The sequence below is a fragment of the Anabrus simplex genome, chromosome 1 (genome assembly GCF_040414725.1).
Source record: "Anabrus simplex isolate iqAnaSimp1 chromosome 1, ASM4041472v1, whole genome shotgun sequence".
Lineage (NCBI taxonomy): Eukaryota > Metazoa > Arthropoda > Insecta > Orthoptera > Tettigoniidae > Anabrus > Anabrus simplex.
The window spans coordinates 1,147,019,930-1,147,046,874 of record NC_090265.1 but is presented as its reverse complement, the minus strand read 5'-3'; the positions used below and the strand labels follow the sequence as shown (position 1 = coordinate 1,147,046,874).

The window sequence follows — 26,945 nt, the reverse complement described above, 5'->3', positions numbered from 1 at the left end:
TTACTGCATCTGGGTCACTATGGACATGCCCCACCTGCTTGTCCACTTTGATTGGCTCAATGCACTTCGGTAGGAAGACCTCGTTCTCTTCCACATCACGTGCTTTGTCCTGGGGGAGTGTTTTCTTCTTCTCAACCAAGGCATATTTTTTCTGGATGTCTGCTGTTGTTTGTGCTTCCATTTGGTGGAGGAGTCCGCTGTGTCGTCTTGACCAGAAATTGGAGACGAATGAATCTCCCCATCACCAGTGCAATGTAGTTGGCATCCAGGGAACAGCTCAGTGGGATGCTCTTCGGTGAAACTCTTCTTCATAACTTTAGTGTCAAATTGTCCACTATTCACCAGTAGACTTGAAGATGAAGCTGTCTCACTAATTTGATCTGACCTGTCTTTCCTGTTGTGTAGGATGGTCTCTTCTACATAATCAAGCAGAACTACCTCTTCCACATTACTGAAGAGAACTTCTACATTTTGCTCTAACGTAGAAATACTTTCTTCAGTCTGTTTTCTTCACCTTTCATTTTGTTCAACCTGTTCTAATTCTATTCTAATGTTGGATATCTGTTCTGTCAACTGAGGATTGACATCAGAAAGCTAGGAATTCAATTGTGATAAGATTTGACAGATTTGAATTTAACCTCTGGAATGGGGTCATCAGGTTTGCATACATTGTTTGGATGCTTACACTCTCCCCTGACATTAAAATATCCTCCCTCCTCATCATGTTCTTTGTAATGTTCATCTGGGCTCAGTCTGATTTTTTTGTTGGTAGTAGGAATTCCGCACTCTTCCAACTGTCCCTTCAGTTGACTGATCGTAAAGTTTTTGAAGAATACCTTCGTGTTTTCACTATTTTCAACTGTTCACACAGTACTTGAATATTCTTCAACTCGTCTTGAAGAATACCTTTGTGTTTCCACTATCTTCCAACTCTTCACACAGTACTTGAATCACTCTTCAACTCGTTCGCAATAACCTAACCTCAGTGGGAGTATCACATTTGCATTTGTTCACAATAGTCTTGTCACAAAGTCACAAAATTCTGCCACATTGTTCCAAAATTCTGAAATAATGTTCCAAAATCCTGCAATGGTTGCCAATTTAACGTAGATGCAGTGATGTAGCAAAATAAAACCACTCTTATCCCTGACTACTCATATATTTTTCACTTAACACACATATAATATGGGGGCACATAGGAGAAATGTATACATAGTAGCCTAATTTACAATTGATCTGTGAAGTGGTATCAATACGACTGATCTACGACAATAATATCAACACCACAACAACTCCAACTCATTTGTAACCGACTTCACAATACCAACATCAGATCACTACAACAACTTGCTCTCTGATCTCCAGCTGACTACTTAGAGCTACTGATTAACTAAACTGAAATATTTAGTTCTTCTTCCTGGTTGAACCGTGTTGTTGTTTTATGTACTTTCCATACAGTTTACACACATTTCAAGTACATTGCAGTATTCTTTATTAAGGCAATTTCAATATCCCTGCTCAATCTGTGGTAATGAGACTCCCTAGGTAGCTAAATTAACTATGGGAGTGGTGGTTGTGCCTCGCCTTTAAATATCCACCTCTGTCTCCGGCTGACATAAGCCCTGCAGGGCCTCCTGAAAACATCTGGAACGTGTGTGTCACTCGGCAGGTAGCTGGGGAATTACTGGTGCTGTTATCTTGTCCAGTGTTCATGTTCTGACCTGTATATTGTAATCTGTGTGTAATAGGCATCGAAGAATTGCTGACTTTGTATCCCTTTTCTAAATTTGTATTGTTCAGGTGTTTCTCAATTTCAATAGCCTCTTCGATTTTTCTTTCGAGATTCCAGGGAATAGCTACTAAAATTTTGGTTCTGTCAAATGAAATTGTGTCTTGTTTCCTTCCCCATGGGCCACCCACAGAAGTAACAAACATTTCAAAGAGTACAGAAACAATATTATGGCTTGAAGTAATGGCACATGGACTAAGTAACAAATGTTTATATGCATTGATTCACAATAAAAATTACAGAGTTTCTTCTTCTGATGTTCCCACCTAATATTGATCTTCGTAATTATGCACGCAATGCTATTTAAGGGAAATAATGCTGAAACTGATTAATATTCATATCATTGATAGAGGTAATACTAAAACTAATTAATATTCATACCATTCAGATGGATAAATTGTGTATTTTAAAAATTATTCTACAAGATTTCTTTGTCTGCGACTTATTGCGCAGTATTATCCTTTGTGTAGTGGGGGCCCACAGAGGAAGCCAAGCCAACTTAGACCCGGGAGGGGATTCCCCGTGACATCACTCGAGAGAAGTCATCCCTCCTCAAGACTCACAGAATGAGGGGAAACCAACTTTTTCGAAACGAAATATAGGAGCCATCTTGGTTTTGGACTAGCCAACTTAATTACCTACGATCCAGAAAATTAATGAAACTCAAATTATGGAGTCGTCTCCCGATTTAAAAGGGATAAATGTCACTGGGACATTTATTTAGAGTGTTTAATGTCCCTTTTCTCGATAACTTTCAGAAGAAGAAAGAATACTGTGTGGTTTCTGCGTGGAAAAGTACTGGGCCATCTGGTTAGTCTCATGACACGTCCTCAAAGAAGGGAGTTCACCACGCAAGGAGGGGGAAGCCGGACAGATTTTAATTAATTGAAGGAGATCCACCGAAGGATAATGGAATGGTTATGTCTCAATCGCATCAACTATATATTGGTCACCGATTAGCCGTACTATTATACCTCGAGTATGCCTCGAGCATCATTCGGGGCTAGTGGCTCATCGACGGCGAAGCTATGCTCGGTTAAGCCCTCGTTAGTTCTTTGTTCAAGTGAAGTTAACTCCCATTTTAAGTGAAATAATAGAATTCGCATAAACAGTGTATAGTTTGGTCTCTGCGACGCCAGTGTTAACCTTTTTATAAAACCGTGATGTGTAAAGTAATATTATTATCATTACTATAGCATAATAATCTTACGTAGCAGCAGACTGAATAGTGGCCGAGAGATAGACGAGATTCGGTACTGAACCGCGGACTACGTAGTCGCTTACGAGATCGTGACCGGACGTTCACAGTGAACGCTGTTAACCGGTGTGTGAATTAAACAGTGACGTTCTGTGTGTACAGGATTAACTGCCAGCGGCTCCACCAGCATCGAACAATGGATCTTCAACTTCAAGATGGAATGGAAAATGAAGTAATCACCGCGGTGCCCATGGACCAGGAGTAAGCTCAGGATGGACCTCCTGAGCTGACGAAGGTGTCATCATGTGATAGAGATGAGTACAAAGTTTCAATGTTTGGCATGCATAGAGGGGATGGGAATGTTTATTGTAAACTGACGCTATAAGAGATTAAAGATGTAGTCCTGTTGAAATAGAGTGCCGAAATGGGCGCGTAGTTGTTGATTCTTAGTTTAGGAAAACGACGACAGGTCTGAGTAATTGATTGTAAATAATTTAGGGAATATAATACTTTAGCTTTGCATGGGGTAGAGATTTATTCAATTATTTCTTTCTTGGGAGATTCTGTTTGTTTATTGGCGTCAGAAGACCAGGAGTAATCAGTTTACGGGAGTGCAGTGAGAGTAGTTATTAATTAGAGTAATCATTAAATTGATAAGTGCATGGCAAGTAAAACGGTAAGTACTACAGTGCGTAGGGCACGTAACTATGAGGTTCAGCGGCCGAACTGACAGCCAAAAACCCCACCCTTTGAAATACTTAGATAGGAAGTGATATGATTTAAATTGATTATGTGATTAAATTTACCAGGAAGTAATCATAATGCGTGTGTCAAATATCAATCCGTGTGAATATTAATTAATTAATGAATGTACTGCCGTGTGACAATAAAGCAACCATGTGCTGACCATCGATTAATTAGCAGTCAGTAATCAGATGTTAATTGCTGCGTGAGCACTTAATTGTGTTGTAATTGCTGAATAGATTCCGCACGATGACCATGCATAATTAATGTAGCGGGTAAGCCATGTAGGACGGCAGGAATAATAATAATAATAATAATAATAATAATAATAATAATAATAATAGTGATCGGGCAAAGGTTACCATTGTAATACCGGAGTCGCGTTGTGAAAATGACGTGATACTGTTGGGTAAATATGTGTTGAATTCAAGTTGATTTGCGCGAGTCTTTGAGACCGCAGTTTATTGTAGACGTACTTCCGAGTGAAGTGTTACTGTTTCCTCTGAAAAGGGAATGTCACGCGTGTTATGTGGGCTGTTGACCCTTGGGGTGGCGGACCCGCCCGTCTGACCTTGCCCCAGTTGTGTTTCCTTTTTTTTTTTTTTGTTTGGGTGTCCCGTAAGCTGAGGAAGGAGGGACATTGCTGTTAAAGAGAAGTTGGCTTCTTTGAACGGCAAAATATGTGATTTACCTAACACGCCAGAGCAGTGTAGTAATTAACAAGCGACCCGGCCGATAATGATAATGTTTGTCAATGAATCATTGTTAATTGTTCGAGTATAATATAGATAGGGATTACAGGACCCTGCCTTCATCGCAAGAGGTTGTCAGTTCGATGCTCAACGTAGGCATAGGAGGCCTACAGCGTCAGAAGAAAGATCAAAGTGCCTTTACGTATTTGTTGCATATCATGTATGTTTTATGTGTACTTTATGTCATGTGTGGTTGTAAATAAGGTCAGTGGTGGTTCTGTCCATCAGCTTGGCGATGTTTATAATAGCGAGGGTCGGTTCGAACCCAGGTGTTGTATCATATGTGTGTATTTTCTTTTACGTCATTTCATTGGGAAATCTAGGTCTTCATTAGAATAGGGATTGCTCAGACGTGTTGTTGGGTGCATGTTAGTTTTATGTGTTAGTGATAATATAGCCTCAGTGTTATGATAAAATTACCATTCGCTACATGTCACAATACACAGCTTCGCGGTAAACATACTCATTTCTATCAAGCCTAACGAACAGATGTTCACATAACAAGTCACAACAAACATTTATAAATTTTAATGTAATTCATTAGTGTTATTTAATGCGCCATTTCCCATCATCATTAAGGTTGAATAAACCGGTTTGTGAGTTAAATATTTTAATTCGAATGTGTTCTCATTTTAGTTATGTATGCCCCGCTTCTCCTCCCCTGTACACCTTTAAGTTTACTTTAGTTCAGCACCTATTTATTTCATTCTTCTTGACCCATGTGCGGCCCTGTAGATTCCATGCCGGTGCCATTTAGGGAGGGGGCGGGTGCAATATAAATAATAAAATATAGACCAAAACTTGAGAACTACAGATTCCCTAGTTCGTCACTTTTGCTAGTTTGCCAGAGTGGGGACGATTATAATCTAACATCAGAAATTAGTGATGCACTCTACCATATCTTGAAATGTATCGCATTCTTATTTAATTTCAGTATAGCGTATTAAAATTAAGCGATCATTTACTTAGCCTTTATTTCTAACAAATTAACAACAGCTATCGACCGCGTCATTTACGTATTTGTTATGAAAAAATTCTCCTCTTTCATTTCTAATTTTCTTTATGAAACGGCAGTTGACGGGTATTACTAATCGACTCCGATTGACTTCAACATCGCTTTCGAATGTCGACAAGAGAGCTCGCAAGTGCACATAGCGAGAAAATTATATCGAAGGTTGCATTTTGTGGCAAAAGCATCAGTTTTCTAATTCAAACAGCGTCGCCTAACCTAACTGTGTATGTAGGCCTATCATGAAAATATATATCAAGCGCCAGTAGAGAAATAACTTTCTTGTTATAAATTTACATAGTAGCCTTTCGAAATTTAAGCAGACGCGAGAAAATATAAAACTAACCTCTGAAATCAATAATGCCCTCTGCCATATCTTGAGTTGTATCCCATTCTTACTTAATTGCAGTACTTATCATTAAAATTAAGCGATCACTTACTTCAGCTTTTATTTTTAATAGTTAACAACTGCTATTGGACACGTTATTTGCATGTTTATTACGAACACATGTTCTCCTCTTTCATTTCCATTTTTGTTTACGGAACAGCAGTCAACGGGTATTACTAATCGACTCCAACCTCACCTTCGAATGTCGACAAGAGAACCCACTAGTGGACATAGCAAGGAAACGATACCGAAGATGGTTGATCGCATGCAATATAATCGCTGAGTGCATAAATGTAGGTAACGGGAAAAATGGTGCATGCTTAATAGCTTGTAATAACGGATGCGTCAGTAGGGCTCTCGCTGCAACCGAAGGACAATACACAGTGGTGGATTAAGGTGTTTGGGGGCCAGGGCTATTTAAAAATGTGGGGCCCCTTCTTCACAACACCACATAAGACTAGCATACTGAAATCGTTATAGAACTACTTCCACTTAAATCGATGAATAGGGAAGTGTTGAAATAGACTACAATTTTTCTCTAGTTTTCATGTTAATATTTCATAATGCCAAAACATATTTTACATTTGTCTCATCATCACTATCAAATCGACATACAAAACAGAACTTAAGATTTTTGGCACCATTAGGATATTTTCTATCCACTTTACAAGAACATTACAGTTGTAAATTACGAATTGTTCAATAATCAGAGGTGAACTGGAAGTTCTCTTCCTGATGCAAAGATATAGTATAGCATGCGCATTCCATCATGCTTCCCCTGTCCCCTCCCGCTCACTTCCTAGACCTCTTCCCCCCTTCCCCCTCTGCACGTATTCGCAAGCTGACAGATTTAAATTTTCGTCAACAATAACCTTTACAATAATTACAGTGTGTAAGTAGGGAGAATTCATGTCTCAGGACGATAATCGATTCTAGCAGTGATGAAATACTAACGCGGACAGCTGATAAGAAGGAAGGAAGAGTGCATGTTCGATATTTTGCGAGTGTAAATATTCATATACATGCATGGAGGTGGAGCAGCAGGCCTTTTTATACAATTTTAGGTTTGGCCAAGGGCCGGGGCCCCTTGGCACGCGGGGGCCGGGGCTGCAGCCCCTTTAGCCCTCCCCCCCCTACCTTAATCCGGCCCTGACAATACACAGTTTAAATTAGGAATTTTGAAGGGACAGACAAGAACTGTCATTATAATGGGGTTCTCGTTATATGCCGTACTCATTGTAGTGGACTTCCACTGTACTTCTAATAGCCAACAAACTTGGGTAGGGAGATAACAAGAGATGACCAAGAGAGGTCAGATTAAAAAAGTTAAAACAATGCCAGTATCAGCATGAGGCTCTATGGTTAACAGTCCATGCTATCAAAATTAGATCTTCTTGAGGGGAGGGTGGGCTAAAATGATCAACCTGACTGTACTGTAACCATTCGATTCAAGCTCAACGTAACCAATGTGTTTCCAGAATTTGTCTTTAAATATTTCAGAAGTACTATCACAGAGTAAACATACTGATATGATCCTTATCTTTGCAGAACACAGACATACACATTGCACATATAAGGTTTCAGGGAAGATTTTCACACCGAGAGTAACTGATAGTCAATATTATTCGGGAGTGTTTTATATGTATATTAATCATAATCAAATCCTACCTGCTTTACAAATCCACTCGACGTAACCATTGAGCTCTCGTTCCAGCTGCTGCTGCCGACGCAGCTTCAGGAACGTTTGACGGTTCTCCACTTTCTCTCTCTCCTTTGCAAACTCTCTGGCAAGGAAAAGCAAAGCAAGGGACTTAACTAAGCTTGAACTAGCACTATTAGGCTCTAGCAGCTTCTACAGTCAAATAATACAATCCCAAACAAATGAGCCCAAATACAATACGATTTGTTGTGGATGATAATAGCAGATTGTATTGTACCAGATTCCCAAAAAAGCATAGGAATGTTCTACTTATACTTCTACAGTACCTATATTTTTTAAATGCCCTACGATAGAGGTACAATTATAGGGACAATGCTGGATTTTTTACAGAATAAGACTTTTCAATATTGTACTTTTTTTTTTTGTCTAAATAGGAATGATGATTTTGTAGAAAACTTCAGAATGAAACTGAGTTTTAATACAGTGATATTTACTTTAAAACATATACAGACAAATTATTTGAGCATATGCTAAATAAATAATTTTGTTTAAAACATCTGCCATAGTTAAACATTGCAAAGGAAGATATTAAAATATGAAACTCACCTTCTATGAATTAGACTAACTACAACTGCTGGATAAAAATTTAGGCCAATCTCTGATTTAATCCACCTAAAAGTGCAATCAACTTATAGTCAAATAGCTTAATATGATAATAGTGGAAACTCTCCTCACTTAGCACGCAGAGCAGCGGCGACAGCACGTAGTGCTGCCATCTAGCGGCTCGCAGGGAACACTAACATAACGCGCTATCCAACACTACACATTTCGACTTCCAACCCAACGAAATACAGATGTTAAGACGTTTGCGTCGTTCTTGTAACATAATATAGGAAAGGTAAAATGTGAATGTGGATCTGAATGAACCAGTGATAAGAATAAGACAAATGTTATTATCAAATTTAAACATTAGACCGTCATGTTATGACTAGAGCCTACAGTCTTCAAGAGCAAATCACACATGCAATATCTTTTTAAACTTGGTATTTTTACAGGCAATAGTTTCACTGTCGAGTCATTGGTTCTATTCACATATGCCTTTATAAGAACTTTGAAATACTTGTACTTACTTACTTACTTACTTCCTCTTCATGGATTAGGCTAATAGCCTGTTCCGACCTCAGATTTCAGTCCATCTCTTCATAGGACGACCAATATCTCTTCTTCCTGTAGGATGGTATTCCAGGGCAAGTTTTGGGATTCTGTCGTTATCCATCCTGAGAATGTGTTTTTTTCCAATTTATCCTGTTTTGGAATATACTTTCATTCATTGAGAATATATTTAATTTTTGTCTTATCTCTTCATTTCGTATTTTATCTTTTAGGGTATATCCTTTCACTGATCTTAGGAATCTCATTTCAGATGATTGTATTTTATTCCTATAGCTTATTTTATCTACCCATGTCTCACTTCCATATAGCAAAGTTGGTACAGCCATAGTCTTATAGAATTTAAGTTGAGTATCTTCTCTCACTTTTCCTTTCAGTGTTCGGCGAATTGTCCCACACATATATTGAAATCGATGAAGCTTCTTCTTCACCTTGTCATCATCATTAAAAGATATTTCACAACCAAGGTATTTAAAATTTGTGACTTGTTCTACTGGTTGATTGTCGATTACTATCTTTGCTCTGATAGGATATTTCCCTTGCCACGCCATAACCTTGGTTTTTGTTCAGGATAGCCGAAGATTATAACTTTTACAAATGGTGTTTAACTGATGTATTGATTTCTGGAGTTTATCTTCATCATCCTGCAGGATAAATTGATCATCTGCAAAGAGCATAGTATTTATGTATGTGTTTGTGTTCAATTTCATTCCAGAGTGCACAATTTGTTTCCAATTTCTGATTACTTCATCTATATATATATATTGAATAGTGTTGGAGAGAGGCTGCATCCCTGACGTACACCTTGATTAATTAATATTTCTTCCGTTAATTTGTATCCTAAATCTAACACAATTCTCGTCCTTTTGTACAGACTTTGGATAACTTGAATAAGATGTTTAGGGTATCTATTTTTTACCATTATATTGCATAACTGTTCTCTATCTACCCTATCAAAAGCCTTTTCATAGTCGACAAAAGCGACATAAGTATTCAAGTTAAATTCTCTTCTCTTCTCCAGTATCTGTTTGAGGCTAAATATATTATCTGTACAGGATCTGCCTTTCCTAAATCCACATTGTTCTTCCAATAAGAGATTGTGTGCAATGATTTTATAGCCAACATTTAATAAACTTATTCCTCGATAGTTACTGCAAAAACTTCGATTTCCTTTCTTGAAAAGTGATATTATTTTAGCTTTTCTCCATTCTTCGGGTATATTTCTTCTTTTCCAACAAAGATTAATTAAATGTAACATTCTAAATTTAAGAATGATCCCACCATATTTGAACAACTCCATATTTATGTTGTCTAACCCTGGTGCCTTTCTATTTTTGAAAGATTTCAGAACAGTATTAAGTTCTTCTATATCTATTAGGTCAATTCCTTCAATGTCGATATCTATATCTTGATCTTCCTGACTCTCTCCATACTCTCCGTTATACCACAATTCTTTGTAGTGTTGTATCCACGATTCTCCTTCGATTACATTTATATTAGCAGTTTCTCTTTCATCACTGTTGAGGTGCTTCATTAACTTATATGCCATCTCTTGCCTACCATGGATATCATCCTCTATTGAGTTTATTAACCTATCCCATGATTCTTGCTTGAGTTTTCTCGTTAGTGACTTGACCTTGTTCCTGCTGTTTTTATATTCTCTCTCATTTTGTGGGGTGTGATGCTGTATCATTTTCAGGTATAATATTTGTTTTTGCTTGACAGCTTCTGATATTTCTTTATTCCATATTTTAAGCCCAGTTTTTCTCCTAAATTTCTTCTTCACTCCAATGGCTTCATCTGCTGCCCTCTGAATTGCTGAGGTTATGATTTCCCATTCTTTGTTAATATCAGTACTTGTCGGAATCTGACCTAAATACTGTTGCAGCCGATTTTGATATAAGTATTTTATTCCATCATCCGGTAGTAAATATACCTTATAGATCTCTTGGTTTCTGTGTATATTTCTATTCAGCCTTTTCCTCCATTTAGCAAGAATTCTGATTTTTGCAATGACCAGATAATGATCTGTATATAAATCGCTGCCTCTATGTACTCGGACATCTGTTACATCTGGGCCTAACTTTTTATTGACCATTATATAGTCAATAATTGATCGCTGTCCTCTTGCAGTCCATGTGAATTTATGTATATCTTTCTTCTCAAAGAAGGTGTTAGTAATTTTTAATTGATTATAGGATGAAAATTCTATCAATAATTTACCATTTTCATTCAAAGTTGGTTCACCTTTATTTCCCACTATTTCTGCAATTGGTTTGTTTTCTACTCGAGCATTGAGATCACCAGCCAGAACAACAAAGTCACTTTTACATATGTTATCCAACACTGATTGAAGAACTTCATAAAACTGTTCAGATTCTTCCTGTTTGTTTTCTTCAGGAGCATACACGGCTACCAAAGTTAATTTCCCTCTCTCTACCTTCAACCTCAGCACCAAAATCCTTTCATTTATAATGGTGTAGCTTTCTATTTTGTTTTTCCACTTCCTGTCTATTAATATTGCGACTCCTGCTGCAACTCTTTTATCCTGTGTAACTCCACTATAAATCATAGTGTATTTATCAATTTCTTTTGTTCCTTGTAATTTCTTTTTTGTCTCAGTAATTACAGCAACATTGATTTCTTTCCTATCCAGCTCTCTATCCAGTTCTTCTTCTTTTCCTTTTATGCCTCTCACGTTCCAAGTTCCCAACTTTAATGTATCTCTAATTCCAAATCGTTTGGCCTTTGATATTGCCTTTGTCGTCATCATAGAATCCGTCCGGTTATTCATCTGAGATTTATGAGTGAGGTAAGTTTTTAAGTGGAAGAGTTACCAGCCCTTCGCACAACCCCCAATCTGGAGGACCAGGGACTCTTCTGTAGGGGTTACCATACCTTAGCCGAGGGACCCAGTTTTAAGGCGCCAGGTACCCGCCCTCACCCATCCCCATGAGGGGTAGGATTTGCTGGTTACATTGACAGATGGACTGTCAACTAAAGCATTTCTTGAGTTTTAATGGCAGCACTTACTCGACATCAGTGCAACCCCCAAGACTCAACAACCAGCCATTGACCCTCCTCCTTTACTGGGCTTGGGACCGGCACTAGGAAATCCGAATCATTCCTAGTGGCGGAGTTTGAAATTGCACTTCATCACATCATTATGAGTCAGTAGAAAGTCTGCAACATCAAATTCAATTCACAACTGCTGTCATCAGAAGCACAGGACAACTGATTTACCATAACACTCCTTATGGCACTGCGAAATACTTGTCAGTCAGTAATTTTACACAGCTGTTACATAAGCCTACATTACATTCATTCAATGACAAAAACCTGTCATTTAATTTTCTTCTAATCCCATCTTTGCTTTCTAACAAAAACTTTAAAAAAAATCTATCTTCAAATGTTCTTGATATTTTAGCATCTAACTTTCCCCCACAAATATTCGGAAACATAATTTTAGAATTGTCATACTTTTTCATTTCTATGTGCAAGTTTCCCAAGTTATAATCATTATCATAAGATGACAATACATCCCTACACTCAGCATGGGGAAATTTGCTACATGCCCAGCCCATGACATAATTGTCTGCATTTTCCTGTATTATATCATGGTCATAATAAGTTACCTGATCACTTAACTCACACTGTCGAGAGACATTAGCATCAAAATTGCACTTCATCACATCATTATGAGTCAGTAGAAAGTCTGCAACATCAAATTCAATTCACAACTGCTGTCATCAGAAGCACAGGACAATTGATTTACCATAACACTCCTTATGGCACTGCGAAATTTTGTTGCATCTGGGGTTACATTGTTACCTCCTCTTGCTCTGATGATGGAAAAAATGTTTTCAATGCAGTCCTGTGTGAGCCTCCTTGTTAGCAAATAATGAAACACATTTATCACACATTTCTATAAACTCTGCAGTGATTGCAGCACTTGATTGCAAAGAATTGAATGACACATGAACTAGCTTTCCAGAAGCTACAGAATGGATTAGGACCCTGGTGGCTGAACATACCCTCATACCTTTCATCTAAATCTCCCCTTCTGCTCTTCACCCACTGAGTAAACTTAAAAATCGATTAAATGCATAGGTTTAATCATAACAATATTTTAAAGAAAGTATGTTCTCATAAATCGAAAAAATATCGGCACGTAAACATTAACAGATAGGCCTATACTCACAGCACTTTGTTGTTAGGAAATCTGTAAAATGGCTTACGATCACTTTGTCTTCTGTAATGAAAACACCCATACATAGCACAAATAACTCCTCTTCCTGCCATTTCCAAAATCGTGATACATAACAAGCACAAAACTATCTGAAGTACAAATAAGACACTTCTGGCATACACAGCTGACAGCAGTAGCAAGAGTAGTTAGCCTCTCGAACCGCTAGATGGCACGCAGAAGCGGTGTCGCCAGTTTCTCGCAGGAGTTTCCACTATTATCATATTAAGCTATTTGTTATAGTTTAATAAATTCATACATTTATTTCAAATACTACCAGGAAGATTTTTCGCAATTTTAAAATTATTCTCCACCATATATATTTAACAGCTGATGTACGACTACGAATGTCAGCCAGAGATGTTGAAAATTGAATTACTGATACATTCTACAGTTCTTGGTAAGTGTGTAAACGATATATTTAAATACTGAGAATTGCTAAGTTGAATAGTTCAAAGACTTCTACCTGTTTTTTATAATACTTTTTTAAATGATGGGTACATTTTACTGTAATTGGTTGGTTGAAGAGTACCTCCATAAAACTAGTACCTACCTCATCAGACAAACACATTAACAAAATCTATCATACATAAGGACAAAAAATAATAAGTATCAATAATCCATTTTCCACCAGAATCTGAATACTGTATGTTGACAATATATTTCCTTAGATTTTGAAGTTAAAAAAAAAAAAACTCTACTCAAGGCATTTCTGACAACTTCATTGTCATCAAATCATCTTCCTTGAAGAGATTACGCCATGGACCAGAACACACTACTGTTAGAAGGCACAACATCTGGAGTGTATGCTGGATGAAGTAGAAATGCTATTTCAATTCATTCTTGGATTTTCTATTTGGCTATTCTTACTTGATGCGTTGTTATATTGCTGCAATATAATCCACATTGTACTGATTACAGCTGAGTAGGATCATGTTAAAATTTTGTATATCTGATCCAGCTGTTCACAATAAAATATGTTAAAATACATAGCTATGTAAGGCCAATTTGAAGCAAACTACTTCAAAATTCCAACAAACAGAGCATATCATCTGTACAAAATAATTGCAACAAATAACAGACTATGAGGTTCTTTTCTACAAAGCATCCACCATTTTCTTTTCTCAGGATTAAACTAAAAGATCATTTTTTCATTGTATGTTAGTGTGTGTTTCCAAAGCCCATCCCAAAGGGATTGTTGAAATGTAATTCGCAGATTTTAACTTGTCATTGAACCTGAGCTGTGGTCAGTTCGTATGAACATACTAGTTCACTTTTGAACGCTATGTCAAGTTGGTAGATATGTGCAGCAACTATAGTAATATTGATTTATGTTCGACTAACAATTGTTTAATGCTTTTATAGATGCAAAGTGCCACAATTTCATCCTGCAGGAGTTCTTTCATGGGCCAGTAAATCTACTGACATGATGCATCTTCAAATGCCACCAAGTAGAGCTGGAAGAGAACAATGCCCACATGGGATAGCATATGAGCCACTCAAATCGACTACGAAACACCAAGAGTAGTCACAAATCAGAGAAGCTGGTAAGTGACCGTTTTTCAAGTTTGGAATGTAGAATCACTAAAGGGCATCCTGAGAAAGGTTTATCTTCAAGACAAGCTTCTGTCAATGAATAGTCTGAACTAGTTTGATGCTATTCTAGTGCTACCTATACCTTCACCTTCTATCTATCTTACAAATGACCCGACATTTACAGGAAATACTCTTCAGCCAACCTAGTGATTGTATCAGAGAAACTGAGCAAGCTGACTACGCAGAACTGGCCGCATAGCTGTTAGCTTATGTTGAGGCGATGGTGAGTTTGAACTCCATCAGCAGCCCTAAAGGTGGTTTTCTATGATTTTCCACCATCGCCAAGCAAATGATGAGGCTGTGCCTTAAGGTCGTAGTCACTTCCTTCTCAGTCCTAGCCCTTTCCTATTTCATAATTGCCGAAAACCTACCTGAGTTAGTGTGACATTAAAACACTAGCAAAATATCAGAGAAAATGAATACCAGTAAAATTAGTTTTCTTCGCAAATCTCATGGGGACAGGAATGAAAAAGAGCCTAGATACAACCTCATACGCTTCTTCAGTTAATGGCATATATATTACAACTAGGTTACAAAAATGAAAGACATTAACAAGGACAAGACTGTTGATACTTTTGCCATGACAGACAATTACAGTAAATACGTTGGGGCATTTTCTCTTACGAAATGAAATGAAATGCTGTGTGGTCTCTGGCGAGGCCTAGTGCAGGTCTTTTAATTTGATGCCCGTAGGCGACCTGTACGTCGTGATGAGGATGAAATGATGATGAAGACGACACATACACCCAGTCCTCGTGCCAGGGGAATTTACCAATTATGGTTAAAATTCCCGACCCTGCAGGGAATCGAACCTGCGACCCCTGTGACCAAAGGCCAGCACGCTAACAATTTAGCTATGGAGCTGGACATTTACTCTTATAAATGGTTATTTCCTTTACTACCAGCTGCTGACTGTAATGCAGCACTAGTGAACTACTATACATTTTTTTTGTTCTTCTGTTCAAAGTTATTATTTCAATCAATATTTTTTTAAACATGAGTTCCATATGATAGACGTCTTTATATGAATTATATTTTCTGAAGTTTTCTACATCATCTCTTTCATTATATCTCTTGCTACCTGCTTGAGTGATCCAGTTCAAATAAGCCCCAAAAGCTGTAGTAAAAAGTTGCTTAGTTCGTGTTCGATGAAACTTAGCCCTGCGTTCAACACGAGTTCTTTCATTAGAGAACTCACTGCAAGACAAAAGAAAGAATAACTTAGGAAACTCAAATATAACAAAAACTAGTTAATGAATGCCTGATAAGAACTTAAATGAATATAATACAAAAAGGTAAAAAGAAATGCACACATATTTGGTCAACAGAATTGGAACCAAGTCAGAGAAAAAAGAGAGGGGAATAAGGAAGGAGCACATATAATAGGACAAACACAATGGCAGGTCAGTGTGGGAAGAGCAAACAACACAAATAGAAAATGAGGACAAACATGGAAACACAAAAGGACAAGGATAAACCTCACAATTTCAGACACTGCCATATTCAAATAGACAGGCTCTCTCCTCACTAATCCCAGTTCTTCTAAATCCATCTCTTTTATGTCCACAAAAAAGTTGTTTCTACTTCGCAGCTTCAGCAGGAAGGCGGTCATCAACACTTACTGAGGGGCCATTTTGACAGATCTTCAGTCTTCATGCAGGGTAAGTGGAGGATAAGAATAAAGCTGGATAAGTATAGGAAAAGGGAAGAAACATCAGATAAATACAATTCGTAAAAGAATACAAACACAGGACAAACATAAAAAGAAAAAAATCCACATGGGATAATAATACTGTATAAATATAGGAAAGGAACAAACAAGTGTCAAATCAGGTCAGAGAGAAAGAGAGAGAGGAATAAGAAAGGAACACACATAATAGGATGAACACAATGGCAGATCAGTGTGGGAAGAGGAAGCAACAAAAATAGGAGATGAGGAAAAACATGGAAACACAAAAGGACAAGGACAGTTCCCACAATTTCATACACTGCCATCTTCAAATAGACAGGCTCTCTCCTCATCAATCTCAGTTCTTCTACATCCATCTCTTCCCAACTAAGCTTAGGTTGAATGGAGAATCCCACCTTCCAATACTTCTTTGATTTTTATTGCTAGTCTACGTACGTATATAACATAATCCAGCTTAAAATCTAATTACAATATTAAAAAGTACATGTTTTGTTCCTAATATGGAACATCTTCAGCTAAAAACATACAAAAATTGACATAAACAAAAAAAAAAAAAAGAGAGAGAGATTTATAAGTCCATCTCTTCCGACGAGCTCATCTCTGCTTCCCAGCTTCATCAAGAGGGCAGACATGAACACTCACTGAGGGGCCACCTAGATAAATTTGTGTAAGATATGCGTAGGATAAAAGAAAGCCAGATAAGTACATGAAATGTGAAGAAACATAAGAGAAATATAAGTACACCTTTTTTCTTATTCCACACTTACCCAAATGAAGATCTGACAATATGGCCCCTCAACGAGTGTTGATGCCTGCCCTCCTGATGAAGCTGGGAAGGAGAAATGAGCTCGTCGAGGCCTGAGAAGAAATGGATGTAGAAGAACTGAGCTTGATGAGGAGAGAGCCAGTCTATTCGAAGACAGCAGTGTATGAAGATGTGGAGATTGTCCTTGCCCTTTTTTGTTTCCATGTTTGTTCTTGTCTCCTATTTTTGTTGCTCTCTCTTCCCGCACTGACCTGCCTTTGCGATCGTCCTATTATATGTGTTCCTTTCTTATTTCCCTCTCTCTTTCTCTCTGACCTGATTTGACACTTATTTGTTCCTTTCCTACACTCACAGAACTGGAACCAAGTTAAAATTAAATTTCATATAGCTTTATTGATAAATTTCCCTTGTTTACCTAATCTTTATAACAATACCTATCATAATCAAATATTGTAGCAGATAACTTTAATTCTGCGTTATTCTAGTAGTTTTTACATATTTATGAGATCTAATTCATTCTATTTATCACTTTATTGCTATACAAGTTATAATATGGCTTAACAAGATCATATTTCATGTATTTGTTTATTTCCAAGAGTGAAAATTTCTTCCAGGAGCTTACTTTTTCCAATAGAGTTGCAAGTATCTTTTTTGCCTTGCTGAGTACATCAATGTAAAACAAGCCATCCTTCACGAGGTTGAAATGTATTGACACAGTTGGAATAAAAAATGTTGAAATACATTTGATATTTTAGTTCTACAGCATATTCTTCACACATGCTCACACACTAACATGCACACACACACACATTCTACCTACAAACAAAGAGGTAAAAGAATGGGAGTATTCGCTGATTGCCCTTGACTCAACAGCTGGGTAAGGGTAACGGTAAGGTAAGGGTGTATTCTGCCCGAAGGCAGGTCCGAACCTCCGCAGAGGTGTGCCTGAGCTGGAGTTTATGTACGGTAGGGTGGCCAGTTCCTTTCTGCTCCTCCATTCCCTTACCCCCACCGACAGCACATGGCAATCCATCCAAATCTTGACCACGCCCTAAGTTGCTTAACTTCAGAGATCTCACGGGATCCGGTGTTTCAACACGGCTACAGCCATTGGCAACAGCTGGGTAAGTAACAGAAATGACCTTCGTCATTGAAATGGTCATACACTCTAAACACTGTAACTGCCTGAGCAGTTACAGGTAGAAACATTAATACAAACAGCTACCACCACAAATGCGGTAGCAAGACATAAACTCTTCTTCAGTAAGGTATTAGGCTTCATCACAAAAGGTGAACTGCAAAGGAACACAATGTCATCACAAAGTGTGGACTGCACTGGCCTCTTTCCTGTGTTTGAAGAATGGCAAGTGTTTGAGGAACTGCACCACATTTCAGAAAATGGCTCAAACAGGAGAGTCAGTCAGTATTGCTCTACAGTCTGAGCATTAGACCCAACAGTCTGGTTTGAGACATGCATTGACCAGACAAAGATGGCTGACCAGGAAATAGAGAGCCCTGCCTGCTATATCTTACAAGGGAAGTAACAGGTAGGACAGGTTCAAACCTATCCTGATTATTTTTTGACACAACTGTTGTACTGTAAGAGGATAGCATGTGGAGAATCGGCCTCCAGATTTAACTGCAAGCCTCCAAAATTGTACCTCAAATTGTGGTACATAAGCACGACAGGTGGCGCAGCTCGACATTCCTGAGCCAGCTCGGAGTTGTGGTGTGGCGGGCCATATATGCATGCAGTCTCTTGACCCGCTCTGAAGATGTATTATTTTACTCACTTGTAAGTCACTCAGAAAAGTATAGCAGAAATGACTGATAAAAATGCCACAATGATAGCACAAGTTTTTTGTACACCAAGCACAACCAATTAGAACTTGAATATTGAAGTTTCACGACCGCATTGTAATCGAAACACACTTTCAACGTATTAGGTCGTGTTGGGTTCGGATCCCACCGGTGTCCGACTGGCCATTTTTGTTCTGTACTTAACATCTCTTCAACACGTACTACATGTACATAACACGACAATTAGAACTTCATTGTCACACTGTTCATCGCATGTTTCTTTCTTCTTCTCCAAACAATAGTTAGAGGGCACTATGAACTTGGGAGGTTGCTCCCTTGTGTAATGTGTTGCAAACCATGAATATTTTATCATATCCTGAAATCATGGAGGTGATAACTGAAAATGCATGAAAGACTGCAGTTTAAGGCAGGGCCTCTCAAACGCCCAAAATCTCACGCGTGCAAACTGAGGCGCAGAGTTCCTGTGCACAGTACATCGGTACCACTCAGCTTGGCTACCAATGCTTCTTCTCTGGGCTACTTGGCTAAGCTCGGCTCAACTTGGCTTGGATTTGGAGCGCTACGGAGCAAGTGAAAAAGAGGGAGACAGGAGAAGCAAACGCGACAGGCGTGGGGAAAGAGAGAGACAGCGCTATTGCTCCAAATCGAGCAGTGGGGTTCTGCACTCTGCTCAACCTAGTGAAGTCATCTTTTGCACAGTGAACAGCACAATGCACTGGTGCATGCATCCTGAGAGGCCCTGGTTTAAGGGTTGTGTCTCTGTGGTGAACTTTAACATCATTACAAGAAGTTGAAATTTCTGTTACTTGGCGGTAAAAAGCTTTCCACTGCCGGAAGAAGAATTTGTCTAATGGTTGAATTATGCCCATGGTACCTGGAGGAATCTGAAGCTGTTCTATTGTTGTTCACAAGTTGTATCACTGTATGTGGTCTCTACGAATCAAAAAAGCAGGGCACAGCAGTCTTCAGAGAATGGGCAAAAGGTTTCTCTGAACTGTATTTCCAGTTCTGTTTTCCCCATTTTTCCTGATTTTGTGGCAGTGACAACAATGTTATCTGCTTTAAACCTTTTTTTAAAAACAGAGGACTAAAGGTTCCGGGCGGCTCCTCCAGTACAATAAATAATTTAGGGAGCAAAGAACCATCTATACTGATTGTTGACATTGTGGTGTATGAATGTGTGAGTGAACTAACCAATTGGTCTATTCTGTGTGCGTTTCTCACCTACAAAAGATAGAGTCCTTTTCGATCGCATTTCGCGCTCAAACCCACTTTGATCAGTGTTGTAAATAGAGAACAGAATGGCTGAGACAGGCTTGAGTAATTTCTCTGACGAGTAAGCTGTGTACTTCCCATTTTCCAATGGAATATTGTAGTCTTAGCTAACAAGGGAAGTAAAAGGTAAGACTTGTCAAAACTTAACCTGAATTTTTTTGACACAGTTGTTGTACTATAAGAGAACATGCGGAAAATCAGTCTTCAGATGTCTTCGAAATCGTCTGGTGAATCTCTCATATACTGTAGGTCAATGGTAGGTAGCATATCATACATGTACATGTTCGTTGGAGTGGACAGCCCTGATGTCCCAGGTACTCAAGGCCAGTGATAAGCTACATGTGCTAGTCAGCTGTGGGGTGTTTCACTGCATACAGCAATAACATAACAGTTTTGATGGTTGTTTTAAAGAAAGCAAGACAGTGAAAATGAGTTCCTCAGAGAACAACATTTTAAATCCTCTTAACGCAGCGGAGTTTAACGAGTTATTTCTGTGAAAAGGGGCATATGTGATCCTAAGAAATTAGCTCAAAAGAAAAGGAAGTAGGGCAATATCTAATTATTTGATGGAAAATAATCGTAGAGGAATGTAATATATTGAGGTATTCTTGATGTACACAGTGGAGATAGTGAAAGGGAATCAAGTGATTCTGCTCATCAAAACCTTCTGCCGATCGCAAGTGAAATTCTGGGTCCGAGTTTGAAACTGGAAAATGACTTCCTGGAATCTAGTGATTCTATGAATTCATCGCCATTCAAATCGTCCAAGTCTAGTTATGTTCCTAGTCCTGTCAAATGTGTGCGAGAAAACATTAGTATGGAGTACAAGAGGAAGGCTGTAAAATTCTGGTTTAACGAAGGTAGTAAAAAGCGATTATCACTTTCACATAACCGCAAATACTTTAGTGAAGTTGGAACAATACATTTACTTGTGGAAAAAGCAGTTAGAAAATACGGGTATGTCGGCAAGTCCAACAGAACATAAAAAATTATGTATGTTAAACTCTATATCAGTTTAAAGGAGGCAAGAAGGGGAAGGTGAAAACTGACTTGCTTTACTGAAATCATTACTGCTCAGCTTTGTTTGGTCATAGAAGGATGTTTCTATATGCTATATAATCTTTCTTGAGAGATGCTTAATAGAATGGTATAAACTACAACAAAATCCATCCAGTGAAGCCCTCAGAGGAGACAGACAGACAGACAGACAGACAGACAGACAGACAGACAGACAGACAGACAGACAGACAGACAGACAGACAGACAGACAGACAGACAGACAGACAGACAGACAGACAGACAGACAGACAGACAGACAGACAGACAGACAGACAGACAGACAGACAGACAGACAGACAGACAGACAGACAGACAGACAGGATCAAGGACTGTAAAGTAGAAAAAGTAACCATTTTTAACTGTGACAATCTTAAGTAGCACATAATTTGATATTTTGGATCCTATGATTCCAAGCAGATAAAAATGAAATGTATTTCTCTCTAGAAAAATCAAAATCTTTATATAAAATTTTTTTTTTTTGGAATTATGGTTTCAAAATAACACAAAAAGTTTTACTTACCCACTAAGAACACCCAGAACTAGGTTGAGCATGAAGAAGGAACCCAAGACAATGAGGGGTACAAAATACACCCAGTTGAAGATGCTGCCTAATGCATCATTAGTCTGAAATAAACCAAAATAAACATGACATTTTACCAAATAATGAAACATTTTCTCTCACATATTCAAATATACATTGCCTGTAAGGGGGAAAAAAAAATAAATTGAAGCATCCAGATGAAATGGTTGGATGTCAATACGTGCAGACCATTGGCAGGTATGTAAATGATCAGAGTTGAAATTCTCTGTGTCAAGAAGAATGGCCACCAGAGTGCATTAGTGTTGTTTGTGTTCAGTGCTGTTACTAGGCCTGGTAGGGTATATAACGGGTATGAATAGCGTCAGATGTTGAGTGATCATCGCGAAAGACATGGAGATGCTTTGTACTCATGTGAGACAGTCTTATCAGCACTTGACAGAGTTTGAAAAAGACTTCATTGTGGGTCTCCATTTGGTCAGCTGGTCGAACCATGGAATATTCAGATTTTTGGGGCATTTGGATGTAACAGTGGCCCATGGCAATGTCAGGGCGGGCATACCACTTGTCAATGTTCTGGTCGACCATGTCTTACCACCATAAGGGAGGATCGCCATATTGTGCATCAAGCACATCGTAACCCCTTCACATTTGCGCCCCTCATCTGAGAATGAATAATGGACTCCCTGAAACATTTTGTGCCATCCCGCACCATTGGTCGGAGACTAGCAGCAGCGAGATTAGGGAATTATCATCCCATGCGTACGCTGCCGTTAACACCACAACACAAATGGCTGTGTTCGGAGTGGTGCTGTGACCCGGAAGCATGAACTGCCGATGAATGCCAAATTCTTAGGGAAATAGTCCAGAAGATTTTTCAAAAAATGGAGTTTTAAACCCATGTCGCAGCCAAGAGCTCGAAATCGTTTCAACATATTTTTCACAATTGTCTTATAGTTCATGTCTTTTATGTTTCCCAAAAATGTATCGATTATTTCTCTGGAAGCACACCATGCCTGACGTTGAACATCATTCATATAGTGCCCAAAAATGCAGTGTCCTTCATAAGGAGCCTAACCTGTGGTCCATCGAATACTCCCTCTTTTTAGCTTCTGAGAAGAATGGAATTCTTTGGTTTAAATACTCAAAGCACACACGACATTTGTCCAGTGCTTTTACAAATTGCTTAATGATCACAAGTTTGATATCTAAAGGGTGATGTAGTATTCCTTTAGGATCAACCAGACTACCATAAATTCAATTTTTCTCTCCAGGAGTTAAAATTTCCCTCTTAGGCCGCTCTTTTTGTCCAATGTTTATCTTTTCTTCTACTATCACAATGACACAAAAAGCAAGGAAATTTTGTGTAACCTGCTCGTTGCCTAGCAATAGTCAATGACGTTCCTGGTAGTTAATTTTTTGTAGAATCAACTGAACATTTTTGTAAGTTTCTTTGAGAAACTCCAAGTTTAACTTTGAAATAAACAATGTACACTTTCTTAATACAGGGTGTAATATTATGTTGTTTATTTCTTTTTTTCTTTTTCTTTTTTGCTATTTTCTTCACATCGCATTGACACAGATAGGTCTTATGGCGACGATGGGACAGGAGAGGCCAAGGAATGGGAAGGAAGCAGCCATGGCCTTAATAAGCCCCAGCATTTGCCTCGTGTGAAAATGGGAAACCACAGAAAACCATCTCCAGGGCTGCCGACAGTGGGGTTCGTACCCACTATCTCCCGGATTCAAGCTCACAGCTGCGTGGCCCTAACCGCACGGCCAACTCGCTGGTGTAATATTATGTTTCTGCTTCCATAACAAGCATGAACTACATACAGTACATAACAGAAATTGTTCGGGTTGTTTACACACTGCATTCTTGATGCTGCAGAGACTGAAGCCATATTATTTTAACATATCACTATACAAAACACTAAGAAACAATTAAAAACCAGTAAATATTTCACTCCAACAACAACAAGAAAAGAAAGCCAACTGAAGACCATGGTGGTCTTTGCTAAGATAGATTTATCTAAGGGCTGTGTTTATCTTAACTTATCTATTCTTTCCTCAGATATTTTTATGAGCTAACATTCTTTAGCACTCTTCTCTTAAGTGCTATCAATACTGACATATTTATCATGAGGGCTATGAATAAAGTAGTGGCAATATTGATAAAATGCAATATTTAATGAACTAACAAGTAGAAATTGTATTATTCCTTCAATGTAGTCACTCGCAAAATGCTGGGAAGCCATACGGGATCTTTGGTAAGGCGTTCTCTGTTGATGACAGCGATGGAGCTCCCTACTGCGTGGAGTACACATGCTACATCAGGAAATCGACAGCCTTGGAGGGGTTCCTTCAACTTCGGAAACAGGTCAAAGTGTCAAGGACTCGTGTCTGGTGAGTACGGAGGGTGTTTCTAAACCTCCCAATACCACTGTTGCAATAAGCACTTGACATGGTTTGTGACATGACAACGTGCATTGTCATGCAACATGATAGGGCAGTTATCTCGCAATAAATGTGGACGTTTGCACCACAATGCTTGACACAGATGTCACTCCAGAAATTGGCAATAGTAGTCACTGTTGATGGTTTGTCCCTCACGCACAACATACGTAAGAAAAACACTCTCGTAATCGTATGGCAGAATCAGCATAAGCTTCACCCAACTGTGTTCCTGTCGAAATTTCTATGGAAGTAAGGCCATTCATTCGATTGACACTTTAATTCAGGCTCACAGGTTCATGCTCACATCACATCAATGATGACAATACACTGTAGAAATGCATCTCCTTCATTGCAGTATCTGTCCAGGTGGATATCAGCCAGTGCATACTGCTGCCATTTCTGTACATCAGTGAATTGATGTAGAACCCAAGAACCCAACGGGATGCAATTTTCCTCATATTAAGGTATTTCGTCAGTATGAACCACACCGTTTGATGACCAATATCAACCTCTATGGATAATTCTTGGACAGTCCATCGATGGTGTACGGAAACGAGACCACTCGTAAGGTTAATCTGATCTTGAGGAATAGACAGCCAACCTGCAAGGTGCAAATTCGCAGTCTCATTCCGACCCACATGAAATGCCTTGATCCATCGTGCAACCATCCTGTACGGTAATGCATTCTCACCACAGGTTTCACGTAATCCTCAATAACATTCTGATGCATTTTTGCCATGGGCAACCTCAATTTTAATCCACAAATGCTGATCATCCGTTGAAAACACACTTTAGAGTGGTGAAATCTATACTCTTTACTTCATACATCACACAGTTACAACACTCCCAACTGGATGCCTGGTCATTATATTTTAAATTTTACTGAGCTTATAACAGAAATAAGTACGTGGAGCTCAGTAGATATTCAGGGAAATAATCCACTGGACAAAGAGATTAGGTTTCTTCCTCATCTTCAGTACTAATCACAATCATAACCTTATTATCACAGAGAAAAGAGCAAGCTCTTCAGGAATGAAGTAAGCTTTGCTTAGCTATTACTGAAAGAACATGAAATGATAATTCAATAACTTGTTATTGTTTATAAAGTTCTTTTGTTGGTTCTACAGTATAGTGAGATGTAGAAAAACTCAATACATTTCTTTAAAACTGTTGAATATTTTATTCTTAGTGGCAAGCTATTTAGTTGGGGTAAAGTGTGATTTTTTTTTTCACTAATGCTCAGGCACTTAAAATAAAGAAGCAGGGAGTAGCAATATGAGTACGATGGAATAATTCATTATGAGTATAATTTTCATGAATCTGAGACAAATTTAAATAATGAATTTAGTACACTAGAAGATTACAGTATTGTTAATCATCAGGATGATATGATCAACTGCTCTTCAAACCACAGAAACAAAACACTGTTAGTATTTTCTTACCCAGTACAAAATGGCTGTCCAACCTTCCATAGTGATGCACTGGAAAACAGTCAGCATGGCAAACCCAATATTATCGAACGACGTGATACCCCAATTGGGCCCTTGCCACTTCTCGTAGCAGGTCGATATGTTTGGGTTACAGTTGTAGCTGCCAAGTGGTCCTGCTGCCTCATCATCTCCATTACACGGAGTTTCCATGTCTCCCTCCATTACAATTTCATCTGAAATATAGAAAAATATTTAGATAAGATTTATTTATGACATAGCCACTTAGAATTCAGAAGATTTGATACAATCAGGACAAAAGACAGTAACTATAACCAAAATAAAAGGGGTTTTATAATAACTATAAGAAGGTAGAGAAGGTTATGAACATCCAGGCAGTAAATAAAATGTTTACAATATTTTTTAAATTCTACTAATGAGGCATCTCATTCAGCTGTCAGAGAAAAAAAAAAAGATTTCTCCAATATAAGAACTTGAAAAAATATCAAAATACACATTTTTCTATATAAAGATATCAATATTTAATTTTTTTGCAAATATAGAAAGCATCAGTAACAAAAATATAAACAGTAGCCAAATATGGATATGAAACTTCACAAAACATAATGAAATTCATATTCCTCTGCAAAATATTGATAATAACCCAAAATAAACATATAACATTGGCTCAGGCTTTTTACACCTGTAATTTAAGAGGTATCTAGCTATGGTGGTAAAGGCAAACTTGTTTCAAACAGAGGAAAGTCAGGAAGGCAAGCAATTTAAAAATGGGACTTCTAGACAAGCACCTCAGCCGACAAGAGAAATGAGATAACTCCAGGGAGCACAGATAACCGGCCACAGAATCGGTTACTGTAGCTCTATTCCAAATTAGCGTTGAGAAACGAAACATGGGAGTCTTTATCTTCCACACCTCCAAGGACATTCATGGCCTGTATTGGAGGTAGCATTGCTTTTTTCATCACTAATTTTTACAAGAACTAGGCTCATTTCTACAATCTGTAATTCAATACTTAATAGTAGCCTGGCGCAGCAATACCTGCAGACTTATTTCTTGTCTCACTGATATGATGTATGATGTAGAGTATGGGTTATTTAGCAAACTGTTGGAGAATCTTTCAATTGTCTCTGGATTATGAGATGAATTTATAGAATTTTTGCAATGAATTCTGTTCAGAAGGCTTGAATCTATCACATAAAGCTGGCCGTATATTGCTCGGCAATTTTCAGTATGCAGTGAATCTCAAATGTACCTATGAATCATCCCCTGAGTCTTAAAACAGTAAGGAGCTAATCCTGGAGGACCTACAGTTAGTAGAGGAGAATGCAAAGGGTATTG

General features: G+C 38.3%; 1 protein-coding gene across 1 annotated transcript in view; it reads right to left on the bottom strand.

The window, feature by feature from the left end:
- cac (cacophony) overlaps positions 1-26,945 on the bottom strand; it is a 778,098-nt gene that overhangs the window by 555,815 nt on the left and 195,338 nt on the right. Inside the window, 3 exon segments of the mRNA XM_068225468.1 lie at positions 7,549-7,664; positions 21,684-21,787; positions 25,601-25,821. Coding sequence (XP_068081569.1) covers positions 7,549-7,664; positions 21,684-21,787; positions 25,601-25,821 — 441 coding nt within the window.